This window comes from Saccoglossus kowalevskii, chromosome 1 (assembly GCF_978046115.1).
Source record: "Saccoglossus kowalevskii chromosome 1, keSacKowa6.1, whole genome shotgun sequence".
Lineage (NCBI taxonomy): Eukaryota > Metazoa > Hemichordata > Enteropneusta > Harrimaniidae > Saccoglossus > Saccoglossus kowalevskii.
The window spans coordinates 37,284,344-37,311,109 of NC_140641.1; the positions used below are offsets into that span (position 1 = coordinate 37,284,344).

Here is a 26,766-nt window from a genome sequence, read left to right on the forward strand (position 1 = left end):
ACTATTTTCAATAATTTCCATTGGTTTACTATTTTCAATAATTTCCATTGGGTACTATTTTCAATAATTTCCATTGGTTTACTATTTTTAATAATTTTCATTGGGTACTATTTTCAATAATTTCCATTGGTTTACTATTTTAATAATTTCCATTGGTTTACTATTTTCAAGAATTTTCCATTGGTTTACTATTTTCAATAATTTCCATTGGTTTACTATTTTCAATGATTTCCATTCAGAAAATACACCATTTTAAAACATATGTCATCATGGTTACATTCATTATGAAATACTATTTTCTCTTATTGATTTGACTATCTAGTGTAGTATACTTTTCAGTTGTTTTGTTCCTTATACGACTTTCATATAAAGATCTACTGTTGGATATGTTGTTTCCACTTATAGTTACATTATCATCAAAAGAGTTCTTGTTTCAAAAATGATCGAAATGAATACCCATATTTTACTTATTATCTTTATTTATTCTGGGTGACTTGTACATCACCATAAAGACTACTGTAAAATCTGTATTAGAAACCGTGGATTCTACTAAAATGGTACAATGCAACATAGGGTATGCAGCTTCTACACATATGAGAAATTTTTGCTTCTCAATCATTCAAAAAGAATCAGTGCGACTTCTATTAGGGATGCGGCTTCTAATACAGATTTTATGGTAGTATGCCATAGAAATAATATTAATAAATGTTGTCCACTATTAATAATTGAACTGCTGAGGGAAACTTTTGAGATATAAATAGACATTTTGGGAATACATAAATATAAATCTATCTAACAATGCTTTATACACCAATTCCCAACTGTTATAATCAAATGGAACACTCAATCCCAATTGTGCCCAAACATTGTGAACATGTTTTATTGAAAAATATCCCATAGTAAATATGCTTAAAAAATACCACCCATGAGTTTTTATCAACAATTCAATAACATATTTTTATGACCAGTTTATTTTACTGTCCAGACAGCAATTTCACGAAGAATCATCCAAGCTGTTTGATCCTCGGTTACACTGACTCGCAAACACTTCACAGCAAATTTGGTTTTCTTGTCAACATCTAATACTTCGATTTGTCCTTTCTCAAAACTTCCAAGGTACACATAATCAGAACATACTGGTAATTTTCCTTCAGTCTCTCCAACCACTTTAGGACTGGCTTCTAATCTCCCATTCCTCAGGAAGTCCTCTTTGTGGTTGTCAAGGCCTGTTTCAAAAACAACTTTCGATATTCTCACAGCATCATCAAATATTACAAAAATATAATCACCGACTTTTGGTGCGACACCCCAAAAGTATCCAGGCTGTGAGCTATAAGCAAGCTGTGGTAGATACATACTGAATGTACGTAATGTGCTGTGAATTTTGGCAGGTGGATTATCACCATTTAATCTGTTCAGACCAGTTTCAAAAAAACGATCTTTCAATTCTTGCTGTTTTTCCTTAAGCGAAGACTGTTGGCCAATATGTTGAAATAAAGTTGGCAAATGAACAAGCGGCTTTGACTGGCCTTTTAAAGCTAAATAATATCGTAATAAAAAATCGATGGGTTGTTCATCGTAAAATGACAATACAAACTCAGAAAGCTGTGAAAGGTCCTCTGAATGGTACAGTTTTCCTATGAAACCAAGCTCCGAGAACTCAAGAGTCACCCAGGTACTTTTTGAATTAACACTTATAAATGCTTGAATGGAAGCAAGAAATTTTGGAGTGGAGATTACATCATCCTCTAGCTGGAGATAGAAATCAGACATATCTTTGCAGTAACTGAAAAGAAATGCATAATCCACAACTTGTTTGGATCGCCACGCAATCCGAGCTTCAGAATCACCGTATTTCTGTTTCAAATTCTCAAGCGATGGATAAAAATCTTTGGGTGCTTGGATCACTTCCAGAAATCCATTCCAAAGGTATTCAGAATATTTCTCTCTTATTTTGTCAACTATCTGTTTTTTGTAATCTTCATTGACATCGGCTAAAAATACAACAATTGTTGTTTTCTTCCTTTCTTCTTTAGATGTGTTTTCAATGATAGAGTCTAATGTTGCTGTAAGATAGTCCCCTTGCTCTCTTTTCACTGTAGGTATTGCTATCGTTATGAATCCTGAAACAAATAGAATTGATTCAATAGGGGTGTGTATTAGTCACAGAAATGTCATAGTAATTACATGGAGACAAATGCAATATTTTAGGATTGTACAAAATTCTAGGGATGAAGTTAGAGGTCTGTTTGGGTAAAGTTTCATCATGCTTTGGAGTTTGAGACAATGTTAAAATGTATTACTATCACAACTGATAGACTACAAACATGCTCTGTGTACATATTGGCCATTCCAGCAAAATTATCAGTCAAAAACAAAACAGAAAAAAAAATGATTTCAACACTAGAGGGCCAAAACCACAAACTACCGGTATATATTAATTTATATATTTCAATTTTATAAAATTGTATTAAAACTACCAAAAAAGGAAGATATTACATTTGTGTAAAAAAGTCAAAGTGGGGAAATTCAATATTCATTGTCACATTTTGAAAAGTTTATTAGTGAACAGAGAAATGGTGATGTTTTTGAGTGAAGATTTTGTTGGGTACTTAAGCTTTAGCATTTGTGAGATACCTGAAAATGCTTAAAAAAATGTAATTTTCTCCTGTAAACCTGACAGTATATGTAGTGGCATTTTGAACAATTACTGGTACATTACCTTTAATGCTTCTTGAATTTCCTAATAATCTTACTTCATCTTTGTTAATCAAAATACTAGATCTCCTTAAAGTCTTTGTAACTTTTGTAGATGTGTCCTGTTGTTAATAATAATAAAACATAAATGTGTGATGTTTTTTTACCAGAATAATATACAAATTAGGTAGTTAGTATCAACTGGTTATTACAAACTGATAACAACTTATATTGACAAACATTAAATATATATAAAATTTTAGCATCCTTGGATTACTTAAATTCGGCCAATTAATTAAACAGATTATGTTTGTTTGTAACAAGGATCTATAAATTAAGGGTATGTGTGACATGAATTAAATAACTTTGAAGTCATGCAAGATGAGTGAGTGAGTGAGTCTGTAAAATAGATAATTAGAGTTTATTTGGGGTTATTTTTGCAAGTAACCCAGCTTATATACAAAGCATGTAATTTTTTTGAATGCGATAATATTCATTTTAAAAATCAAACCTTTTCAAGTGTTCACTATGTTCTAGTTTGTTAGAAATGTGTTTGATTGATTGATGTTATTACACCATAGCATATCAATAAAATTATTAACAGACACACATACCAATGAAATTAAAATACCATTCATAATTTAGTAGAATACATAGAATTTACTCTTTAACCACAACTAGACATTTTGTAACACACTCAGTGTAGCCTTGACGCATATACCCACCACGGACTGCCCCACATTCCAGACTTGATACTCCCCTCTGAAAACTAAAATTAAAACATTATGACCTCAATTTGCTATATAATATATTCACCAGTCTATTTTCAAAATATTTACAAAATTATTACCAAAAGCTTTTGTATTAATATATTCTTTACTTTGATTCCTGCTTTCAAGGCTACTTATTTTGTATACATTTTCTTATTTTCTTTGTTATTCTATATGTATTCATTTGATAAGTAGTTGTTACAGCCGTTCTGAGAATTATTCAGACAGTCAGTTAGCAATATATGTTGGAGCTTTGCAAAACACTTGGGTCTTTTCCAATCTAGACTTGATGGAATCATTCCATTATCTTGCAAGATGCGGGTAAAACGCTGTTTTCAAAACAACACGCGCTGGTTACCATATATTAACAGGTTATATGTTGTATATGCATTCAAAGTATATGCATTCAAACTCGATTATAATGGTTTGATGGATTTTGTCAAATCAAAAGTGCCTTCCTTGATCAAATCACTTTTTCAACTGCAGTTTGAAAATGACGGGTATAACGACTGTTATTATGTCTAGTCCATTTTTGTAACAGGTCCAACTGACTAAAATGAGCGAGGGGTTGACATTTTTCGACAGATTTAAGCAACATCCAACTTGTGATTTTCAAAATTACTGAAAATAATTACAATATAATTATAAAAAATAAAGAATGGTTGCTGTGAACGCACGCTAGATAATACTTACAATTCACCAAGCCGACAACCCCTATGAAATAGTAATCCCAAACCACGCGCCCGTCGCTCAAGTGGCGCCGACAAATCTAGATTGGGCAAAGACCAAAGTGTTTTGCAAAGTTGGAAGTCATTTTGCTAACTGACTGTCCGAATAATTCTCAGAACGGCTGTAAAATTAAATATTATTGTCCTTTGTGTCAAATCAATGAACTCACACAATGAATATTTCTTCAAAATAAAAATCTCAACTAACCTGGATGCTCTTTTGATCAAGCTTCTTTTCATGGTTGTTACAATTTTCTTGTAGTATACCAATTGTTTTCAACAGTGTATTTTTCTGTATCTCACACGAGGACAATTTGTCCCCGCTTAGCGACATAGTTTCTATAAGGAGAAAAAGCAAATTTGATCGATAATGTGAATCACGGATGAAAAAAAAACAATTTAGAGGCAGCTCATAGGGTGTGTACGAACCCCGTAATATCTGACAAGTTGTACAAATTCCGCTTTTCAGCTTATTTTCTGGTTTATTTTTGGAAGAACAAATATGTTAACTTTCAAAACAGCTATACAAGCAATGGGCTTATTCTCACATCACTACCGGTACATGCATATAACTTTCTTTCAAATCTTTCTGTCACCAAGATTAATACGATGAAGAATACATTTTTCAACTGAATGCAAACATCAAGATTCTATTATATCTATGATTGGGTGAGGGACAATACATTGCCAAAGGGTGATAGCATGACCAAGGGGCAATAGCATGGCCAAAAGTCAATAGCATGACTAAAGGGCAATAGCATGACCAAGGGGCAATAGTATGGCCTAGTATAGCCAAGGGACAACCGCATGACCAAGGGGCAAAAGCATGACAAAGGGGCAATATTATAGCCAAGGTTTTCAAAAGCTGATAATATTAGAATATGTATTACTTTGCAAAAATCCAGACAGAGCAGATAAATTTCTCCAGATATTTGTCATATATTAATTAAAACTTTCACTGAAATCCAAATACTGAGGATATAATAGAGTACTGGTAAAATACTTTTTAGAAAAACATCAGTCTGGATAAATCAATGGGCATAAACAACTTGTTGTTTCACTCCCTAGCAACAGCAGTTTCTATGATACCTACATATGATGTAACTGATAACAAATCTCCTAATACTGGAACTGTCAGGTTAATTGAAGTGACCCACAGGAGGAAATAAGGTCATCTAAACAAGCATATGTAAAGTGATACTCCAACTTGAGTGCTGTACAGATTATTAACACATGTATCACATTGCAACTTGCTGACATATGTGTCCTGTACTACACAACATTAAGGCTATTATATATAATGTACAGTCTCATTAACTAAACTACAATTTGTAAAATTACTTGACCATTCCAAGCATGATATTATTTTAATGAATGTATGAAAAAACTGCTTATTGATAGATATTAGTTGTTAATTTATTTAAAGTAAAATTCAGTTTGTTAAACTGTCATTGGTAATTCGTGAGAGTCCGATGCATGCAATGTTCTGATTGTATTTTAGGTGTGGAGAGGTACAGTCAACATACCGTATTACAGAGATTTGTAAACAAAATTCACATTACAATCTTATGTCTCAATCCAGCAAAACAATGGCATTTATGGAAAGCAATGTATACAAGTATTAAGTAATGTACATGATATACTGCAAAAGATTTAATCATCCTAAAACTGGGGCAGGCTGATGAGAACACAATCAAGAATCAAATTGCAGGTGATAGCATAATGAAGAATAATTGAGAAAATATAAATACAAAATTAATGTCAGCAAATTCATATATAATTATTTATTAAATAATTATATAATAAATATTTATTAAAAAAAACTAATTTCTATAGTCCCTATATAGTATTTCAAATCGACAACTCCAATGCATTAGATTCCCACATGATGTTAAAAGTATAGGAAAAATGCATTATTATGACAAAAAATACACCATGAAACATTTATGGATATTTTTTATAAAACAAATTCATGACTTCAAATAACCTGGTATGGTGCTTTCTTTTGTTCAGGTCTTAAAATAAGTTTGTTTTGGTAAATATTTCTGTGAGTGTGCATGCATGCACTAAAATCTGTACATGCACCCCTTTAAAAATAGTTTTCTGTATATTCCAGAATTCCATTTCTGTCGTAGACCATTGTTGGAAAAAAAGACATATTAAAGTACATATGTAAATACAATCCAAAAATTTATGACTTTTCATGCACTTGTTTTCGAATATCAAATTAAGACGCATATATTAGTTTATGGTCATTAAGAATACACGGTGTGTCACTGTGCACAAATCTTACATATGTGATGTGAGGGTAGATCTGTTTATATATTTAGTCTTTCTTGAGAATCACACAGTATGCGTAATGAACAATTTTATGTCCGATCCCATTCATCCCAGGCTTAGTCGGGAATTCGAAAAATAACACCCAATCTTTGGTAGATAAACTAATGAGGCCTTCAAGTTCTCCCCATAGTATCTGCCTATTCAAGTTGTGTGCTGTCACTGACAGTCACTTTGAACCTGAAAAATACTCTAACCACTCATGTTACAAGCCCTTAGACACATAGGTTTGTCAACTCACAGTAAAACCCCTTGCTGTAGGGCTTTGCCGTCGAGCTAACAAGTGCACATGTCTCCCTAAACACGAATTATCACTGAAGTTCAGCATAAGCAATGCTTTCTATATTCCTAAATGTTGATCACATCTCATGTGTAGTCATCAAGAACACCGCCCTTTAAAAAATAACGAACATTATTTTTATTTATAATCGAAATTATTTAGCACCGCCCTCTGTTCATAGGTGTATTCACGAGGAAATCACAGAGAATGTACACTGGGCATTGGGCAAACCATAAATTACGCTCTGATATGGTATCATACATTTATCAAATACTCACTTGAAAACAACAGAAACGTGTTGAGAGAAAACGATATCGCCAAGCTGGCTAGAAATAGATTTCTCCATATTTTAGAATTCATTTCTACCAAGCGCTGACTTTCGCCATTAATCTGATACTACACAATGTTGCTCTGCATGGCGGCCATATTCCTTGAACCGACAATATCATATTTACCACGTCTGACCTAGCGCAATAGTCGCCATATTGTTGTTGTGGAGGGTCACAGGTCACCAGGTGTACGACTAATAACGGCAAATGCAGGGAGGACCATATTCACGCGTTGACAGGTGTACCAAGGCAGGATACTACAACAGTAACAATACCGATGACGGATACTACCATAGTGACACGTGACTGTATATCGGTTCTTATATTTCGAGCGTAACCAATCTCCCAATCATTGGTGTGCTGGTACCAATCAATAAGCATTGCGCCTCCACCGTCATAAATAGATTCACACAAACGTCCACGCTGCCTGGTGGCGCACTGGCAAATATCATTACCAAACGCTTCAGCGTGGTATTAAGAGTTTGTTTTCAGGGGTGGGTGATACCAAGGTGGGAAATGGATGCACATATGGGGTTAATTCCTTGAATTGCAATATAGAGGGTTCAGGCTGAAATACAATATATAGTGTTTTCATGTTTCGTCTGATATTTCTGTGGTATTCTGCTGCTGTAAGTAATGCACGATTTGTTCCGAAATTCAGTATATTGTGTGTATTCCAGGGTTATTCGTTTTTTGCTGAAAACACCCCTATTTTTTAGTGGCAGAGTTTGAATAGTCTCACTCCCACTGGGAAATCTGCATTGTTGCTTGAATGTGAGTTAATTAAACACATTTTCCAGACGGCGAAAGAGTATGCAACAGCCAATTTTAACAGCCTGTCACGTGATTTTAGTCTGAATGTCAACATGAACAGGCTAGTCCATTTTACGCAGGAGTAATTGGGAGTAGAATATGTGAGGGATAGTATCAACAGAGATGTGTATAGTGAAAAGTAATATCTATCCTTCATTTACATCTCTGAGCATTTCTGTTTTAGTATATTGGTTTGAAAATGTTGAACTTGCATGATTTGCAATGTGTTTTTTTAATGGGACTCCCCTATTGATCGAATCCCGGGTTTGAACGAGAACGGCACACCACGTGATTCGTTTTAATACAATGCTGATGGCAAACATGCCGTGTTACTGCGGTACTCCACTGACGGGATGACTTACTGCATGCTACAACTTCGCTTGTGATGTTGCTTGTTAGCCATGGATTACATGAATCTTGATTACCAGTCAAATGTTGCTCATTTGACGTTGGTAATCTTTATTTGGAACTGAGTAACTTCCTGGTACTTCGTACTATGATAAAAATCAGTCAACATACATCAAGTTCTCACAATCGTAGTATTCCATGTGATGTACACCTAATATGCCAAAAATGTTGCTGAACGATTTGAACTGAATAAAAATAGCAGACGAAAATTTGTTTACAAAATAAAAATACTTCGGTTGCCAATGAAAACCGGTAAAAAACAAGCAATATGTTTTCGGCTGTTATCATGGAAGGGACATGAACGTGAAGCTAACGTCTGTTTATAACTAAAACCGGGCACCTGATACGAGGTTTGCAAAATAACATGGCAGTCATTAGAAGTCACTTTATTTTATTGTTAGGACGTATTCAACCGTTAAATGTATAATTTCCAATCGTTTTGCGATAGTATTTTCTAGATTGGAGGCAGCATTTACATTTTATTCAAAGTTCAAAGCTGCGTTGGGATTCCGTTGACAGTGGTAACAATGTCGGCGCCGGTGATCTCTTACCAGTGCGCAACGTAGCCAAAATAAAAGGCATGATCATTTGGGCACTGCTATTACAAGACTTTGGCTGTTGCCATGGTAGCGGTGGGTCAGGATTGTTTTTCCAATTAGTGATGGTATACCCCAGACCATTCGTCCCGGTGTTATCGCTATCGCCACACGAGACTCCAGCTTGTCTCCTATACAATTTGACTGCGCACATCCAGAAAGTAGATGTAGCTGTGATTGGTGGAATACTAATGAGTTGAGTGTCAATCAAACGCCCACGCTATCTTTAGTAAACAAAGTCACGTGACACGCGCCATTTTAGTTTTGATTAGTTCATCGGATCGGAGTGTCGGTGCTCGCCATCCATAAATCAAATCAAAATGATTTCTAATTGGAAATGGCATATTTTCATCAAACTCCTTTTCAACATCATGGTTGTTAATGTCCATCACGTCGCTAAGTACATTTGAACTGCGGTCATCATTGCAAATTGAATGTGAGAAAGTTATGGAACGTCGTTTTGAACTTGAACGTGGTCGGGCAGGCGATTTCAAGGCAGCACGCTTAACCCTTTCGTTCACAGGCTGGGAGATATTAGAATGACTGACAATTTCACGCCACTGTTTTACATTATTGGCGGATTTTTCTGTGCTATCAATCTTTCTCTTACAAACTAGACATAGATGAGACGACAGAGTCGCTCCTTTCACAACGTCGCACTGGATCAAATTGGAAAGACGATTTCCATAAGTTATCCCTCCTGCTTTTCCTAGCTTGAATAAATTCACACACGACTTTAACTGTCCACAAACTCGAAGACTACACGAACACAGTCTACAATAGTCGCCCGCAACAATATGTATGTATTTCTTCGGTGTACTGATGCACGAATGCACCGTGACACGGTGTTTCTCGGGTGTCGCCATCGCTGAGAATGCCGCCGGCGCAATTTTTCACCCAACTCGCGATTCTGTTTTGCAACATTTTATCAATATTCCCTTTGACAAAATCGCCGACAAAAGCACCGCTTTGCTGATCTTTTGTTCTATAATTCTTAATGCAAACACCGACCCTAGTAGTAATTAGTAACGTCGCCTAGTACATATGAACGGTCGTCATTGCAAATCGAACATCCTTTTGAAATTTGGACGTCGGGCAGGCGATTTCAAGGCACCGCACTTAAATATTAGCAACATATTTTTCTGAGCGGTTGTTTATTCTCTTTCAAACGAGACATAAATGTGACGACATAGTCGATCCCTTATCCACCGCTAAGAATGCCGCAATGTTTCGTTCGTTTTGCAACATGCCACAAATCGTCGAAAAAAATACCACTTCGACGGAAGCTTGCGTAATAAGGGGGTTAAAACAAGAAAACAAATGCCATGTTTAATACATATCGACCTGTTTTACTTGCGAAAGATAACGGAACATGAACTCGTTTCGTGCGACTTCGGAACCCGAAGAAACACACCAACAACGTTGAATTTACCCGCTATCTTCCAAATATGGTATATTAATTTATTTAGTTGTTTATTTAGAGTGACGTCCGCGGTCGAATGCGATTGGCTATCGATGTCAGTGCAAAGGTCATATGAATATTAAAATTAAGTGGGCGGAAGGAAAATTGTATAGGAGACAAGCTGGAGTCTCGTGTGGCGATAGCGATAACACCGGGACGAATGGTCTGGGGTAGTGATGGTACGACCTGCCTGTCAAGTATGAACCGTGACAAAATCAGCCAAGCCAAAAAAATCACAGAAGAGTTAAAAAGCCATTCCTGCTGAACAGCTACTTTAACTTCGGGGTCAACTTTCTCATTAATGAAAAAAGATATCAAAAATTCAAATAGTAACTTTTTGCCCACACTCCAGCCGAGGACAATGAGCTATGTCTGAGGTGTTGTATCACAGGGAGTTGGACAAACTTGTGTATTTTAATAAATTATTGAATAATAAAATGTTATATAACTTTTCTTTTACCCCCCTCCCCTTCCTGGTATCTATTTCAAGTATTTTTGTCAGGTTCAAATCGTTCACCAGCATTTTTGGCATGTTAGATGTACATCACATAGAATACTAGGATTGGGAGAACTTAATGTTTGTTGACCACCTGGAATCTGAGTTTTATAAATCTTGAAGGGCTCTCGGAAGATCCACCCGCTGCCTGGACCCGCAGTAAAATCTCCGATTAATATGGAGCCGCAACCATCAACATCGATATACCATGAGGTTTCTGCTGGCGACGTTGCGGCGTTACTCAGTTCCAAATAAAGATTACCAACGCCAAATTAGCAAAATTTAACCGGTAACCAAGACTCAGTCTATCCACGACAAGCAAGCAACATCACAAACGAGGTTGTAGTGTGCAGCTCACGAGTCAGCGACGACCGATTTCAACGAAAGTCATTCCGTCAGTGGAGTACCGCAGTTGCACGGCATGTTTGCCAATGTACAGATCTGTGGAGGAACTTTTAACTTCAACATCAACCGTGTATCGTAGTCGCCCAGTTTAAGTTCTGGTTCTGTCGTGGTCCCAACTAAAGGGCGACAGTCGTCGTGTCGCGTCCTGTTCGATATGGGACTCACAGCGACGTATACAACGCGTGTAAAATACATTGTTTATTTACATGAAATTCGAACACACGCTGTGCTACGACCACCGCGCTTAAACATCCACGAGTTATTTATTCGGACAATGACTTAAATTAGACGTCTGATTATTTTATTTTCACACGTACATCGACACGCGTTCTACACTGACAAGCGTTACTAGGTCGCAGCACTGTCTTGGAGCATATTAATGGGCAATTGGGTTCCCCGATCTAAATTTCTATCCCGGTTTGTTGCACGTTCTTTTTTTAATATGAAATAATCAAATATGGGACATGTGTATAATAACAGAACCCCACACCCTCCCCGTGGCTTCGCTCGTGAAAGTACGGCAGCAGGATACACCGCATCACTCGTGAAAATAACTTCCATACGCAATGAAAGCCACGGAGAGGGTATCTGTCATAATACTTCATTATCACTGAAAACATTTTCCCCCTGAAATAAATTCCAGTGAATATGCCATTTCCCTCATACTATATTGAGACACAGCGCAGTGAAAATTAGATTCACATGTAATGCTTGAAAACATGTCAGCAAAAATAAATTAAGTGAAATTCTACGTGACTTCATAATAGTTGGAAATAAACACATTACACCCGACCCTACCACTCCATATACAATGTAAACTACACCCCAAAACATCCTTTCACCCACAGTTACTACCGTGTTTCACCAGTGTATTCTATTTGACGTCTAAAGAAATTGAAATAAACAAATTAATTATAATTTCAGCCTCTAGTTGACCACTGATTAAATAAACTACCTCGTCTTTATGTCAACTTGCAGTTATTCGTTGCCTACATCAGTGACTTCAAAATATATGTTTCAATCCCAGGAATTTCACTCGCTGTTAATTGCATGGGAGTGGCAGTCTTTAATGAATTTCTATTGTCATGTCAATTTCTTGCAATTACTCGAACATTAAGCTGTAACCACATACCGCCTAGGTGCTGTAATTAAATCTTGGTGTAAGCACCATATGAACTATGAACAATGCATGTGAAGCCAGCTGTGGGGTATATTCAATCCTATAGATTTCTCATTGTTTGGTAACTATTTGCTGCAAATGCAACAAAAATCAATATAAAAAATATTACCCACACAGTATTCTACAGGTTACTTGTCAATCCTATATTTTGGATGTGAATAGCCGCAGTTATAATGTAAGTCAATGCAAATTTAATGCTACTAGTGGTTTGTTTAAATACACCTCTAAATAATCCATGGAGGACATTTGGAGGACATTTATTTGCTTGCTTGTTGATATATTTTGAACTTTGACTGAGGTAGTATTTTGAACTTTTGACTCAGTAATTGTCATCGGGGCTCATATTTTTAACCTAATATCACAGTATTGACTCATTCTTTCAACACCTAAAATACGAAAAAATGAATAGCGCCGCTATCGATTATGTGAGGCTGGATATACTGATGTCAACATTTGTATCGATTAGCGGACAGTGGGCCCGGGCACAAAAATAAAATTATAAATATCGTTCAGCTCGGCAGTGGGAAAGTGAACCAGATGTCTCCATCCCGCTATCTATGATCAAGAAGAACTTCCCTAGAATAAAATAGTATGGTCCATCCAGGTGTTTGAGGCCTGGACACATTATCGATTCCTTGGTTAGTTTTTGCAAGGTTTTACACTGATAATCGTTGCATACATGTATACAATATTAATAATCACATATAGCTATGTTGCCGTTATAAATAAATTTAATAAATACACGATTTGCATGTACATGTAATTTGATATTGAATGAATTCGACAATCTCGATCGTCACAATGTATTGTCACTAAGTCAGACGAAAGTGCAAAAGACCGTGATTTATCTCTACTTCACTCGAGTGTAGTGCATGTATTAGATATATGTTATATAAATGTCACACTTCTCATATACTTCAACCATTCACTATCGAGCGCGAGAGTCAGATGGCGATAAGTGTAATATATATATATTACATGTGTCTTTATGATTGATTGTGTTGAATTATATTCACGACTAATACCACACGAACTGTGATTAAACTTCTCAACATATATATTTGTTGTTATCACGTGACTACTACAGCATGTAACATCTGCCGTATTCATTAAAGCATCACATACATGCTTTGCACCTTACGATGTATCTCATCTGGGAATATGTGAATACACTCCACGCTGACGTATGTTACATAAGTTCCAGGTTATATTCACCAGCTGCGCTCATATCTAATGAATGAGTGATTAATTTGCACGTTGATCAATCTGATACAAAGTCGCAGTTTTGCTCTCCATCCGAGGATACCATGACACCTACCCGGTCAGCTATAGTTGAGGTGACCAGACTGAAATGCAAAAGTATATTCAAATTCAAACGAGAGGTTGTGAGTGGACGTTTTTGTTGTACTGGCCTCTATATGGTCCGCAAGTTTGGTTGCTGATTGGACGACGCTAAGCTAATTGGAAACTTATATTCATCCACACCAGTGACGTCAGAATCATATAGTTGCTGCAATTGGTCTAACAGTTTTTAATATTATTTAAATATTTATAAATTACGTAAACCATGGGTAATCCGAAATGAATATAGGTTTCCCGTATTACACGGAAAATTATACATTTTTGATAAGATCGAAAAACGTGGCGTGAATATATCTTATATATTTGTTTATCTAAATGTGACACATTCCAATAAAATTGGTCAATGTAATTCTTAGATGACGTCATTTTAATTAGAAATACATTGGGCATGCGCTCGTTTTGCTTTGCGATTGAAAAACTAGTACACGGACGCATCCGGGAACATGCATATACAAATGATAACGAAGGTCACCCTATAGTACCCGGGGACATAATTATTGTTCGGTAAGAAAATTAATTGAAATAAACAAATATCAAATGTATCATACTGTGCCCGCAAAGCGTCGCGTGATGTACCATGGAACGTCAATTACGTGCAATCAGCGAGGCAGTATCGTCCAATTATCATTTAAATAAATTGCACGCGACGACGTTGCTGTGATAAAGGATCGGGTCGAGCAGCGGAAAGAGTGGCACTGTGGTAGAGGTTGCATTGATTCATAATATTTTCCCACTGCATTATTATCCATCATTATTACGCACAGCTATTGAATTTCTCATCGAAGTGAAGCTCCAATCTAATATTTTTACGTGAAAACATGCATCTGAAAGAAACACATTATAATGTCCTGATATTACTCAATAGGAGGTTAACTATATGACCTTCAGCACTGTGTGATATTAGCAATATTCCATGAATTTTAAATTTACGGTATCGGTGATTTGCGTTTCCTTTTAAATCGTCGGTCATTATTTGCGGGTAGGTTGTTATAATTGGAAAATAAATCCGAGCATTTTGGCAAAAATAATCTAATCTAAATTCTATCACGTATAATCAGTATAATGTGACGTGAATAAATGACACTTGGCATAACATTTTAAACATCACATGGATTACATCTTCTATCACTCCAGCTATACGATACTTAACGGCCTTTTTAGTGTGATCCACCAGACCATGGCTGTCATTATTTTGTCATCGTCTACTGAGTTTACAACTTTTAATAGAACGACATCATTATATGAGTATGCATTAATCCCCACAGAGAATGCGTGGGTGGGTGGCGGAGTGAGTGAGTGAACGAGTGAGTGAGTGAGTGAGTGAGTGAGTGAGTGAGTAGCTTCTTCTGCACATTGGTTCTTTATTAAAACTGGAAAACCACTATAGCGGACTAAATACATTACATACAAATAAAGAAAACCACGTCAATGAAAAAGGGCATAGATATATCGGGATATACGTAGTAAGTGTTCTATGATTGCATGCATGAATGGTCTAGATGGAAGATTAGGTTATTTTCTTTTTTGGGAATAACTAAGACTAACAGCTGATAAGCCGTGACATAAATACAGTGAGCTGACACCTGTTAATGACGTAGACATAGCAAAAAGAAAATAATGCATAATTCCAGATAATATATATTATATTATTATTCCAACTTCATAATTTAAAGGGCGGCAGTCGTCACGCCGCGTCCTGTTTGATATGGGACTCATAGCGACGTATACAACACGTGTAAAATACATTGTCTAGACCGTAACAATTGGGGTCAGCGGCGTATACCCATATATTTCAACAATGTCATACATAAACAGTTAACGAATTTATTTAGTGCAGTTAACGATTTGACCCAATGTCTCGTTTACCAGCGACACAAATAGGAATTGGAATAATTTCTTGACTATCAATTAAACCGGTCATAAAAAATACCCGACCTGACCCGACTTAAGCGCATGAACATGAGTCTTAACGATAATTCAAAGATGTTATCACCAGTTCGTTAAAATTAAAAAAAAAAAAAACGTTTTTCTGCGTTTTTCAATTTTATTTGTAGAACTCAACCATTCTGTGACACTCGGAAATTCGTGGATTTTATTGGTCAAAATGTAAAGTTTGTATATGATGTAATCAATTATGCTAAAACTAGCCAAGGCGCCACTCTATTTTTAGACTGTCGCAAAGCTTTTGACAACATTAAGTGTTTCATTTTACTTAGAGTAATGAACAAATTCAATTTCGTTAATGAATGTATTAACTGTATCAAGTTATAATATTCAGACCGTGGTGCTAACTTTTTATTTGCAGATGTAGCTGAAAACACCACACTCCTGCGACTTACTAACATGAATACTGCAGCACAAGAAATCAGTCTACGAGTACTTTGGTGTAATAAACATAACACCGATGGCGACTACATAATAACGTAAATTCAATTTGGTGGATTTTAAATGCAAACTCGCGCGATATTTTACCTTATGTTGTTGTTAATCAATGGAAAATGTGGAGTGGATTAAAAAAATGATCATATATTTATTGATTGCGAAAGAGTAACTCTCCTCACACCCACTCTACTGCGTCCATATTACCATGGTCTTCCACGTGTGAATAGTCGAATAAACATGCTCAACATCATCTAATTTTTTCAATCTATAAATTCCGGTTATTATAAAAAGATTCTCAAACTTGAACGAAACAAATCTAATCCATCATATTAGAATATAAGCATATAAGCTATATTTAGAGTAATGATTTAATCAACCCAATATTTATACTGTAAAAGTGTTATAAGAACAATGATATTCACGCAGAATATAGCCAACATGGATGTTCCAGAATCAACTTTCCGTAAGCACTGTGACGTAAGCACTGTGACATATGCCAATTATCTTACAACAAACAAGACTACTTTATTGAATGTGAGCGTCATAGTGTTGGGCCGCGGAAAAGTGAGTCCTCAAAAATTTACAGGGAATTAAGTGTTCTCGTCGGGAATTATTCAAATCCCAAGTTCTTGTTTCACAATCAGAACCAGATCTTGTTCAGATGAAGTTATTAACATAACATTAATATTTGTGTATCATTAAAGAGGGGTCCCAAAATACCGTGTCTTGTCATTTCCCCCCAGAAGTGGTATGAGTCAAATAAGGCTGTTGACAAATTCAAAGACAAAGAACTTTTGAAAATAAAAAAGAAATCAAGATCATTTACAAATTTCCCACCCTATACACTACTATGCAACGTGATAAATTAAAGTTACACGTTAAGAGCATTATCCATCGGGAAGTAAAAAAAAAAAGGTTCTATATCAAAAATTTGGAACATGTCTCATCGAATCGAATCAGAATGGTGTAATAGAGTCACACAGCAAAACACAGTAAATTTAAGTTGACTACAACTCAAGTTATTTCCACTACAAATGATGACCTTTCAGGGACAACTCAGCCAGGAAGCTAGTAGTTAGCAAGCATCATAATAAAAACAGATTGGTCCCGTTTGCATTTTGATGACACAGAGTGGCAAATAACTTAGTCACTTGGAGACCAATTATATAGTCTTTGGCCATAACAATACACAGATCTGTTTCCAACCACCAGAACAACAAAAGCGTTCACATGGTATATGGCATATCAATAACTTTGGAGATCATGGATTTGTATTGTTTCACCCATTATACTAATAGTTGCAGTACACCTAACTATAATTGGATTGATCCCATCCTTTTTACCTTCCCGTATCATCAAAGAGGAAAGGGAAAGTTATATTTAAAGGAAAATATCTGTCGTCGTTGTTGTTGCTGTTGTCGTTGTTGTTAATAATTGTATATACAATAACTTTACTAATTCTATTCCAAACAGTATCAAACTAGGTAATTTTTCAGTATAAAATATTTTCTTAGTACCAACGTCAGATGTCCTGTGTGAAAATGTCATATAAAAATTGAGAAAATAGTAGTCAAAATCTGATAAAACATTTACAATGTTCTATTTGACTGATTACTTGTGATACAAATTCAGAGATCACTGGTTCCACTGGGAATATGTATTGTTGTACGTGTTCAATCACAGGGAGTCCAGGAACTATGATCAACTGTATGCAGTCTATATGAGGGGGATATCGGCTGGTATCTAGTGTAAGAAATAGGCACGGGATGAAGGCTTAAGTGAGCCCACATTTTCTAAACTCGAAAAAACAGACGAAAAGAATTAAAAATAAAATGTATAAAAAATACTAGCTTGAAAATATTAGTTGCTCTTTCAAACTTTGCCAAAGACTTACTTTTATTTTACCGATATTACTAGAATAAATCAAGAAAACTACAAAAATGACTTCATTTACGAACAACGAGAACAACGAACAACGGTTACATAGTTACAGAAAGCACGGCACAGTTGGAGGCGTGGCCTGTTTAGAATTTGCCAAGAACCAATCACAAGACTGGTTACGAACCAGTTGAGCGAGGCTAACCGAGTCGTGAACTCGGTGTGGTTCGTAACCAGTCTAGGGGGTCCGGGGCATGCTCCCCCTTAAAACTTTTGAGATCTAGACCCTCTGAAACGCCATTTACTGCATTTTTGCGAAGGGGCGACTGGGTTTCAATGTCAACTCATGGAAAACAAGATGTCAGATAATTGATATAAGCACTATGAATAACCCTTTGGGTGCCAAGCATTTGATCAAGATCTGAAACCAATAAAAATTGTGTCTGTTTAAACCAAAGTTATCAAAACAATACATAATAGGCAAAAAGTTGCATCCACATTTTGAAAGGAAAATTGTGCACCTTTTACTTCTTCTTGAAATTCATATTTATTTAACTGATCACTATCAGTTTGATATTTTTTAATATTCACTTTTTAGTTAGCTAGCTGGCTCGTTCTTTTGTATTTTATTTAATCTAAAGTGACTACAACAAATTGATATGAAATCCGTTTTAAAGGGCTACAGATGTGATGAACTGTGCATGAGTTATTTTGTTGATAGTTTTACCCATAATTCAGTATGATTCTTAAATTTTAAATTTATTCAGGTTAAATCAAATCTGTATTAATTGAATATCAATTGTACTTTCGTGTTAATATTATTCAAAGTAATTCAGATATTTTAGTATAAAAACAAATGCCTCATCTAAAAAAAGTGCTGCATTTAGACGTTAACTGAATCGTAAAACACGCCAGATAACATAACATCTTAGCTGGTTATTGTCCAAGTATTTTGTACAGGTATCTCTGTCAAAAATTAATGAGACAATTATGAACTACCTCATTATATACATTGTACGAATCTAAATATGGTTATTTGGTTTTAAGTGGAGAGAGAAGTCAACAGTACTGATGCCTCCTGAGAATCTACATCTTCAAACACTTGTAGTGTTTTTCTGTAAAAATGCTTACTTAAAGGGCTGTAGGCGTCGCGCTGCGCATGTGTGACATTAATGTTGATAAACATTGATTTTTCCACAATTAAATGCGCTCTTCTATTAAATGGAAATCTTAAGTATGAGGTTTGGCCTGGGCACGACTTGCACTAATTACCGCCGGTGACTCCTTCGATACCTTCCAATCACCTGTAAAATACCCAATTAAAGCTTGGTAACGTCTCAGTTTGTATTGGATGATCTACGTAACAGTCAAAGTCACCATCTTTTTTATATTAGACCCATATATCTCGCGCATGCGTGGCGCGATGACTACCGCCCTTTAACATTGTTCGACTGAGCTTTCAGTCAGCTCAAATTTATATATATGACATACAAATATTATCTCTGTTTCAGTCCGAAAACTTGTTTGTATTCAAAATTAATTATGAAAATGCATATTCATATTGAAACAAACTATAATAATATTATACATATAACAAAGGGCAAAGTTACCAGGTTTTAACTATGTTTGAAGGCAGGGGTCAATGGTCGGGAATGATAAGTTGCTACATTGCACTTAGATTGGAAACTATTAATTATATTTTCAAATCTCAAAGAAGTAGTTATGGCACCAATTACTATGCAGTCAACGCCTGTCAGCACTGTCCTCAAGTTAGTACTTTTGAGCCAGGCATGCATGATGCCGCCCTATCTTCCGGAAGTTAGATTTAGACTCAATGGCCGAATCATTGAAGACAAGAATCATAAATACAGTGAAAAAACAAACTGACATCAGTATCCCGTAAAACCGAGAAAGTCGTTTTTCAGTGTAATTGTGTGCATTGTTAAAATATTTATTCAATATTTCGCTAAATTCCTCACAAAATATGCGCTAAACAAGGTTAATGTTACCCTTATCAACTGTTTAAACATGTCACCTGGTGAGAGGGAAATCGGCGTGATAAATAGATAGACTGACATGCGTCTACAGTAATAACAAATCATGAATTGTATCAATATTTGCATTTCCTGATAACGAACTGCTCGTGTCATCTGAGGTCATCGGTGTAATTAGATGACCTTTACGATGACGGGGGTCAGTGTGACCGGGGGAAATTCCATTAAAAAATGACATAGCCCCCATGTGTTCTATATTTTCTGAAAGTGAAGTCATTGTGATATGAACATACTTGGCCAACCAAACAAACAAAATTATGGTATTTAATGATATAATTGAGGCCGGTTACTTGGCTCAAGTTTCAATCAAACCACTGTTCATTGTCGAAATGATTGTTCAACACTAATGTAGGTCAAGTTTCTATAGAGGCTCTGTCTTCTCCCCGAGATAATTCTTCAAAAATAATTCATTCATAGTCATTTTTAAATGCCGCTGACCTCGAGTCTTGGTGTTCAGCTTTTCAGCATGTTATTTTTCTGACGTTTAGGCTTATAAGTATATACAAATATTTGCGTACAGACACGTGACTGAACAGGTATGTTCACTGGGTAAATATCCTTATATTTGGCATAGTACACAACCAATCGTCTTTCACCGCAATCATCAACGTTAGTCGCCGTGATATATGAAACCATAACCATACCGTGTTTTCGCCTCCACAATTCAAAGCCGAGTTTGTGTACCATTCACCGATCACTCTCTATATCCCTCAATGACGTCATTTTCATTGTTAATAATACGATCACTAATGAGAATGTTAAAGCTTTTATTAAACAGTATTGAGATCACAAGATAATGATATAATACAAATGCAATTTAAATTGAAACCAGTTTCCGAATAATCAAATATATCTATTTGCAAGTCGTTGTGAAGGCTCCAAATATTACGAGAATATGTCTTAGTATATGCGTGTACAGATTAGTTGTCAAACAATAACCAAATCTTGCACTGGTTTCATGGTATCTAAATATTACATTCAGATGTAACGGCCAATATATATATTGGTACGTATACCAGGAGGAGTGGAATTTCATATATATATATATATATATATATATATATATATATATATATATATATATATCGATTATTTTATATAATATATATGTGCATATATTCAGAACTATGACAATATTTCTTGATATGTACATGGACCACTGCGTCAAAGATTAATTAATCTCGAACACAAATGGTCGCCGAAATCTCGTTGATAGCGAGAGGCACGAGACTTGTTTTCTGTCGTCATCACGTTTCCTGTTCCCCTGATCTATGTAACCATAGAGACGTGAAATTAGCGGTCGGCATTGTGTATTGTTTTATAGTTCAACGTACCAGTATGCGTTACACCGTATTTAAATAGATCCCCCAGCAACGTGGTTGCTATTGAGTTTCCATGAATAGCACGTAATATAATGATTCTGACGACCACCGTGACAATTTAGAATAATTCCCATTAAAAGCTATACATAACGACCAAGGACATAATAACACGACGTAATAATACAAACGTTGTGTGCATTTCGATTTAATTTATTCTTGAAGCTTCGAGGCTGTCAAAATTGAATTGAACTGCAAGCACGTTTCGCGAATGGGGTCACATTATCATAGCAATAATTATAACTCAGTGCAGCTATGAATGAATTCATCAACACGATACTCAGAAATGGTACCGACGATGAAAATCTGTAGGTAAATTAGTTTGTATGCAGTCACACGAATTCCCAATGCACCATTATTACAGGGTGAACTCTGGTTGATGAGAAATCCATCCTTTTTGCGACACATATTGAAGAGACTCCATCCTCCAATCACGACACAAACTTTAATATTTCACCGTATTTATTAGTGAACGATTTTATGGTGAAACTAAGTTTTAATAATTTACGAGTGAACCACAGTTGTATTGATTTGAGATTGGTGCCTATGGTTACACGGGTATATATGAAGTCAAATTTACAAATCTGCAGACACCAGAAGTGATTTGTAAAATAACCGCTAACTAGGCTCTCTACTATGATTCGGGATTCATACACGATTACGTAATCGACAAATATTTTGACGTTTTAATCATCAACTTATGTCATGGCCGCGCAAAGAATCGCGGGATATCTAGTACCCGGAACATCTATGTACTAGACTTAAGTATGCAAAGAGCGGAATTGCACAGTGAGACCTGTTTACAAATCATCACACTAACCAGCTTCGGACAATATGCATAGATAACATGACACGATATACACATTTGCAATTATAACTTTATTATCACCGTCAAATTAACTAGATAAATCATATATGTACACAACAACGCGATGATCATCATACAATATAACTGATATATACACATGAAGCCAAGAACTCGGTAAAAGCAAATGTATAAAATTACACAATCATATTCAAGATATGAAAAATAGAACGATGGATAAACAAATATGATTAGAATATGTAAATAACCTAATAAACAAGAGTATGTAAATCGTTAATCGAGCTTATTGAAGATTCGACTGTGAGAAAATACGGCGATGGAAAGGCTAAATAATTCTGTACACAAATCAAAGGAGTAGTGTTGAAAATTTGATGAATACAACTTTGCCTTACAGTGGCAACATGATTGAAAACGTGTATTGAGATATGAACATAAATAATGCAGGAGACCAGCTCGTATTACATATCTTGGCATTACCCGGAAAACTGTATGACGGCGTTATAGTGAATATAGGCCTGGGGACTGGATGTTGTCATAGAAACAGATCACATCACAAGAAAATCGTAATCATCCCGATGTGAATAATTCAAAATTATGTTATTTCTAAGATATTAATGGAATTGGTGTTTTCATATTCCAAAACACATTTGCGTAATTGGACATTCTCATACTGGGAAAATCAAGGATAACTTTATGGTAAAATGAATCTTATTTTTGTACGGTACCACTGACCTCAGAGCCACTGAAATTACCCGTAACACTGGCGGCCCCAGTCTTGGGTGCAATCAAATCACTAAAGTCAGTACAATCTCACCGCTTAATTGCTTTAGATTATGATCACGTGATACGTTCACCTGTGAACATGCATTTGTTATCAGTACATTTTCTAAAGGAGTGCAATTAGGTTACATTCTCCGCGTCGTGGTTCGACGATAAACTGATATAAATGATGCGAGTTGGGACACATTAACCTATAACTCTACACGTGTATTACAAGTTACATCGATGTCTGTATTCGGGATTCAGTTCATACGCGAGTTACAGGGGGAATATAAAACTTATCAAAAAAACCTGAATGCCATCAGTTGAACAAGGTCAGCGCCCACAGACTTGAAGTGGCATGTATAACATAGCTATCGAAGGTATCTAAACTATTCAAGGATTGTGGTAGCGTTCCACTGTCTTTGTTCAATCACTGTTCACGTGGTGATGGTTGGATGCATTATCACATTGTGTACACTGTGATTTGACGTCATAAAGATTGAACAGAGGTCAACCCGATGAACTTTAACAAGTAAAAATCATTAAATTGTCTGAAAAATATTGAAATGTATTTCACTAGCGTCGTACACGTCGCATGGGACCCACATCGTACATGTCGCGGAGCGGCGACCGAGGCTACAAAATCTATCGAAATCAACGAAACCGAGCACTAAAACCGCACACAAAGAGTAATAACCAATGTGAAAAGTATTTGTCACCGTATACCGGTCAATGTTTACAAACATAAAAACGCGTGTGGTCGTGCACGCAAGGCGAATGACGTCAGCGTTAAACGTCTGTCACGGGATATCCTCTAAGATACATTCTCACTCGGCGAATAACTAAGTTCTCCGTAAAATTCTCATATTTGACACAACTTACAGCAAGATACCCAAGTATTTCCATACATTATATTAATTATGTACCACACGGTTACGGCCTGGAAGGCACGATGTGCTTTATTGAAAACAAGGCTCCTTAAGTTGTCAAAACGTAGTTTCCCTTATGAATTTAGGATTGTTTGGCAGATTTTAGTCATAGAAATATCCTGTTTATTATTTTGCGATTTATACAATGACTTAAACAGAAATTAAATGGTACAACAGAAAAATTATCATACAAACTATAAGTCCTTGGTTATATAGATTAGATAGCAAGTTCAATATTGTTGCTACGTTACTAGTCATGTTAACACGAAGAATGGAATCTGTCAGAGGGCAATTATATGCACGCAGCTGTTGTGCGGTAATTGTAGGAAAATCGGAACTCCCAAAATAGACTCCCATATGTCCCTCTGCACGTTTAATTATTAATAGACACTTTTAGATTAGTGTTATTTTATAACAACCTGTTAACGAAAATTAGACTCGCTACAACCGGGTAAAAACATTTGTACATGTAGCGGTAAAAATTGTGTATATACAATTGTTATGATTTAATAAACGAGTCAACCAACCCACCTACTCCTATGAATGTGCAATACTTTCAAGCAATGAGCATGGTGACCTTAACCCGTAACATGATTCACTTATACCACGGTCAGTATGTTCATTCTCGAAGTAGAACACAACTATTCATCCGATCATGGCTCCCCCTAGCAATGATCGTCGAAATTTATATGGAAATAATTTTCTTTCACCACCGGAACGATTGAATTATTGAGCTGAACATATACATTATAAAAATCAAAAAACGAGCCATGAAATCCTATAAAATGTGAAATGTTAGACCGTCTTATCGCCGCCGCCGTTGAACGACCGCCTTTGTACCGTCACAGTCAAGCGTGACTTCTTCGTGCCAAGCTGGTCCATCAGAGATATCACACAGGTCTCGTTCCCATCCATCGATGCATAAACCAAGCTCGTCTGAAACGCAGTACCATAAATACGACGGTTCTTTGAGTTCACCATTACGAACACATCGGCCGTCAGTGTACTTCAGCACGGTGTCGTACATGACATTTCCGTAGGGCACGGCGTCGCTTGCTTGAATGTGTTCGAAGCCAAAGATGAGGCTCTTGACTCGCGCGTCTTCGAATTCGGGTGGGCATTTATTACCGACTTTTCGCATGTCCAAGGTGCGATTACAAGTGTACTCGACGTGGGTGACCACCTCGCTTTCGTCTCCGACAACAGTTCCCACACCAACAAGGACATGGTTTTGATAGGTAGTGGGTAGCGATATATATGCATTATCCAGCCCGTAAGTGTCGGAACCGTGCAATTGTTGTAGATTACGGATGAAAACGGCGATGGAACAGACGATGACAAGACAGGCGCCAATAAGTGAAAGAATGAAGACGAACAAACTGGTCAGTGGTTTCTCGCAGAAGGCCCCCTTGAAACAAAAGTTGAAGAGTACCTTGGAGAATTTGAAGGTACATATAATGGCGGCAACAGCTACTGCAACCAACTGTGTGACTCGAGCCAGGGCCCACGAACACGGAGCGATGAACACATTGATGCAAGCAAGTGGCACGTCTTCGAGCCATAGCTGTACCAGTCCCGCGTAATCCTGGGATATATGCTTGCGACCTTTGACTTTAAATAAGGTGTTTACCACATCAAACCCATAGGTGAAAGTACCGGCAACAGTGAACACAAGAAGTCCGAACAGAGTCATTGTATGTGGTGGTCCCACCAAAAGTCCCGGTTGTAGGTTGGCCCAAGCACCGTAGTTTAACCAATCTGTAATAACATCGGCTAGTCCCAATATTATAACAACGACGCTTTTCCAATCCCAACCTACGTCTTCTTGCAACGAAGGTACCCCTCCACTACTCCCTCGCTGATATTTAACGCTAGTACCCGGCATTTTAACTATATTATAATAAAGTTGACCTAGGGTCACCACGACAGTACCACACAATAGCTACAAAATATCAAGGTGACAGGCGCGCAATAAATAGAACAGTTATATATTGCTTACTCTGTCGTTCTAAGCTTGTTGTATACCTATTCGGGTTGATCGTCCACTCCTGACTTGTATATGTTAAGTTCACTTCTTTATCGATGCAATAACAGTCAACATGTACCGGTCGCTGAACTGTAGACCCGTAGTGCCCTTGCGATATACGCCCCCTGTAAATCGCAAATCCTTGTCGTTATGCGAAATGTCACACAACTCTCACAAAATCGGAAGCTGAATAGACGACCAAGGACGTCTTTGGTCTTATAATTTTGCTCACTTTGACGCAGACGTGAAACGCCGGGTTAGCTTCTCTGATGTCGACACAGATCGAGCCCACAGCGCATGGGAATAATGAGCAGAGTACCGGTAAATAATTCGATTGGCTATCGACTAAAGTTGGAATATTCCATTCAACCCACGTTGCCGTGACGTCAGAGCTAATGAATATTCAAAGTTGATAATGTAAACGTATTTAGTCTCAATGCTAAAACGCGTGACAAATTTTTAACTTGTTTGGCACATGGAAGTTCACCACTTTCAGAGTGTTTGTGCGTTCTTGATTATGATTGTTTCTTTTCAATTTGACACATACTACACATATATTGAAGTCATTTTAATTATCATGGCGATTTTGTTTTTAGAAGCCGCAGATTTTTTTTAAAGCGCGCATTGAAGCAGACAGTCCTATTGTAATGTACACTCTCCGTTCCAT

General features: G+C 36.5%; 2 protein-coding genes across 2 annotated transcripts; both read right to left on the reverse strand.

Moving 5' to 3' along the window:
* Positions 1-461: 461 nt before the first annotated feature.
* On the reverse strand, positions 462-7,454 carry LOC100372236 (alpha-1,3-mannosyl-glycoprotein 4-beta-N-acetylglucosaminyltransferase C-like). The gene is made up of 4 exons (XM_002738637.4): positions 7,091-7,454; positions 4,404-4,534; positions 2,723-2,819; positions 462-2,123 (listed from the first exon to the last, which is right to left on the reverse strand). The coding sequence occupies exons 1-4, from the start codon at positions 7,170-7,172 to the stop codon at positions 970-972; spliced, it is 1,464 nt and encodes a 487-aa protein (XP_002738683.2). The 5' UTR covers positions 7,173-7,454; the 3' UTR covers positions 462-969.
* Positions 7,455-22,416: 14,962 nt separating this feature from the next.
* Positions 22,417-26,429, reverse strand: LOC144359419 (uncharacterized). Its single transcript, XM_078012572.2, has one exon. It carries the CDS (start codon positions 25,956-25,958, stop codon positions 24,879-24,881), a length of 1,080 nt encoding a protein of 359 aa, XP_077868698.1. The 5' UTR covers positions 25,959-26,429; the 3' UTR covers positions 22,417-24,878.
* Between the last annotated feature and the right edge of the window lie 337 nt (positions 26,430-26,766).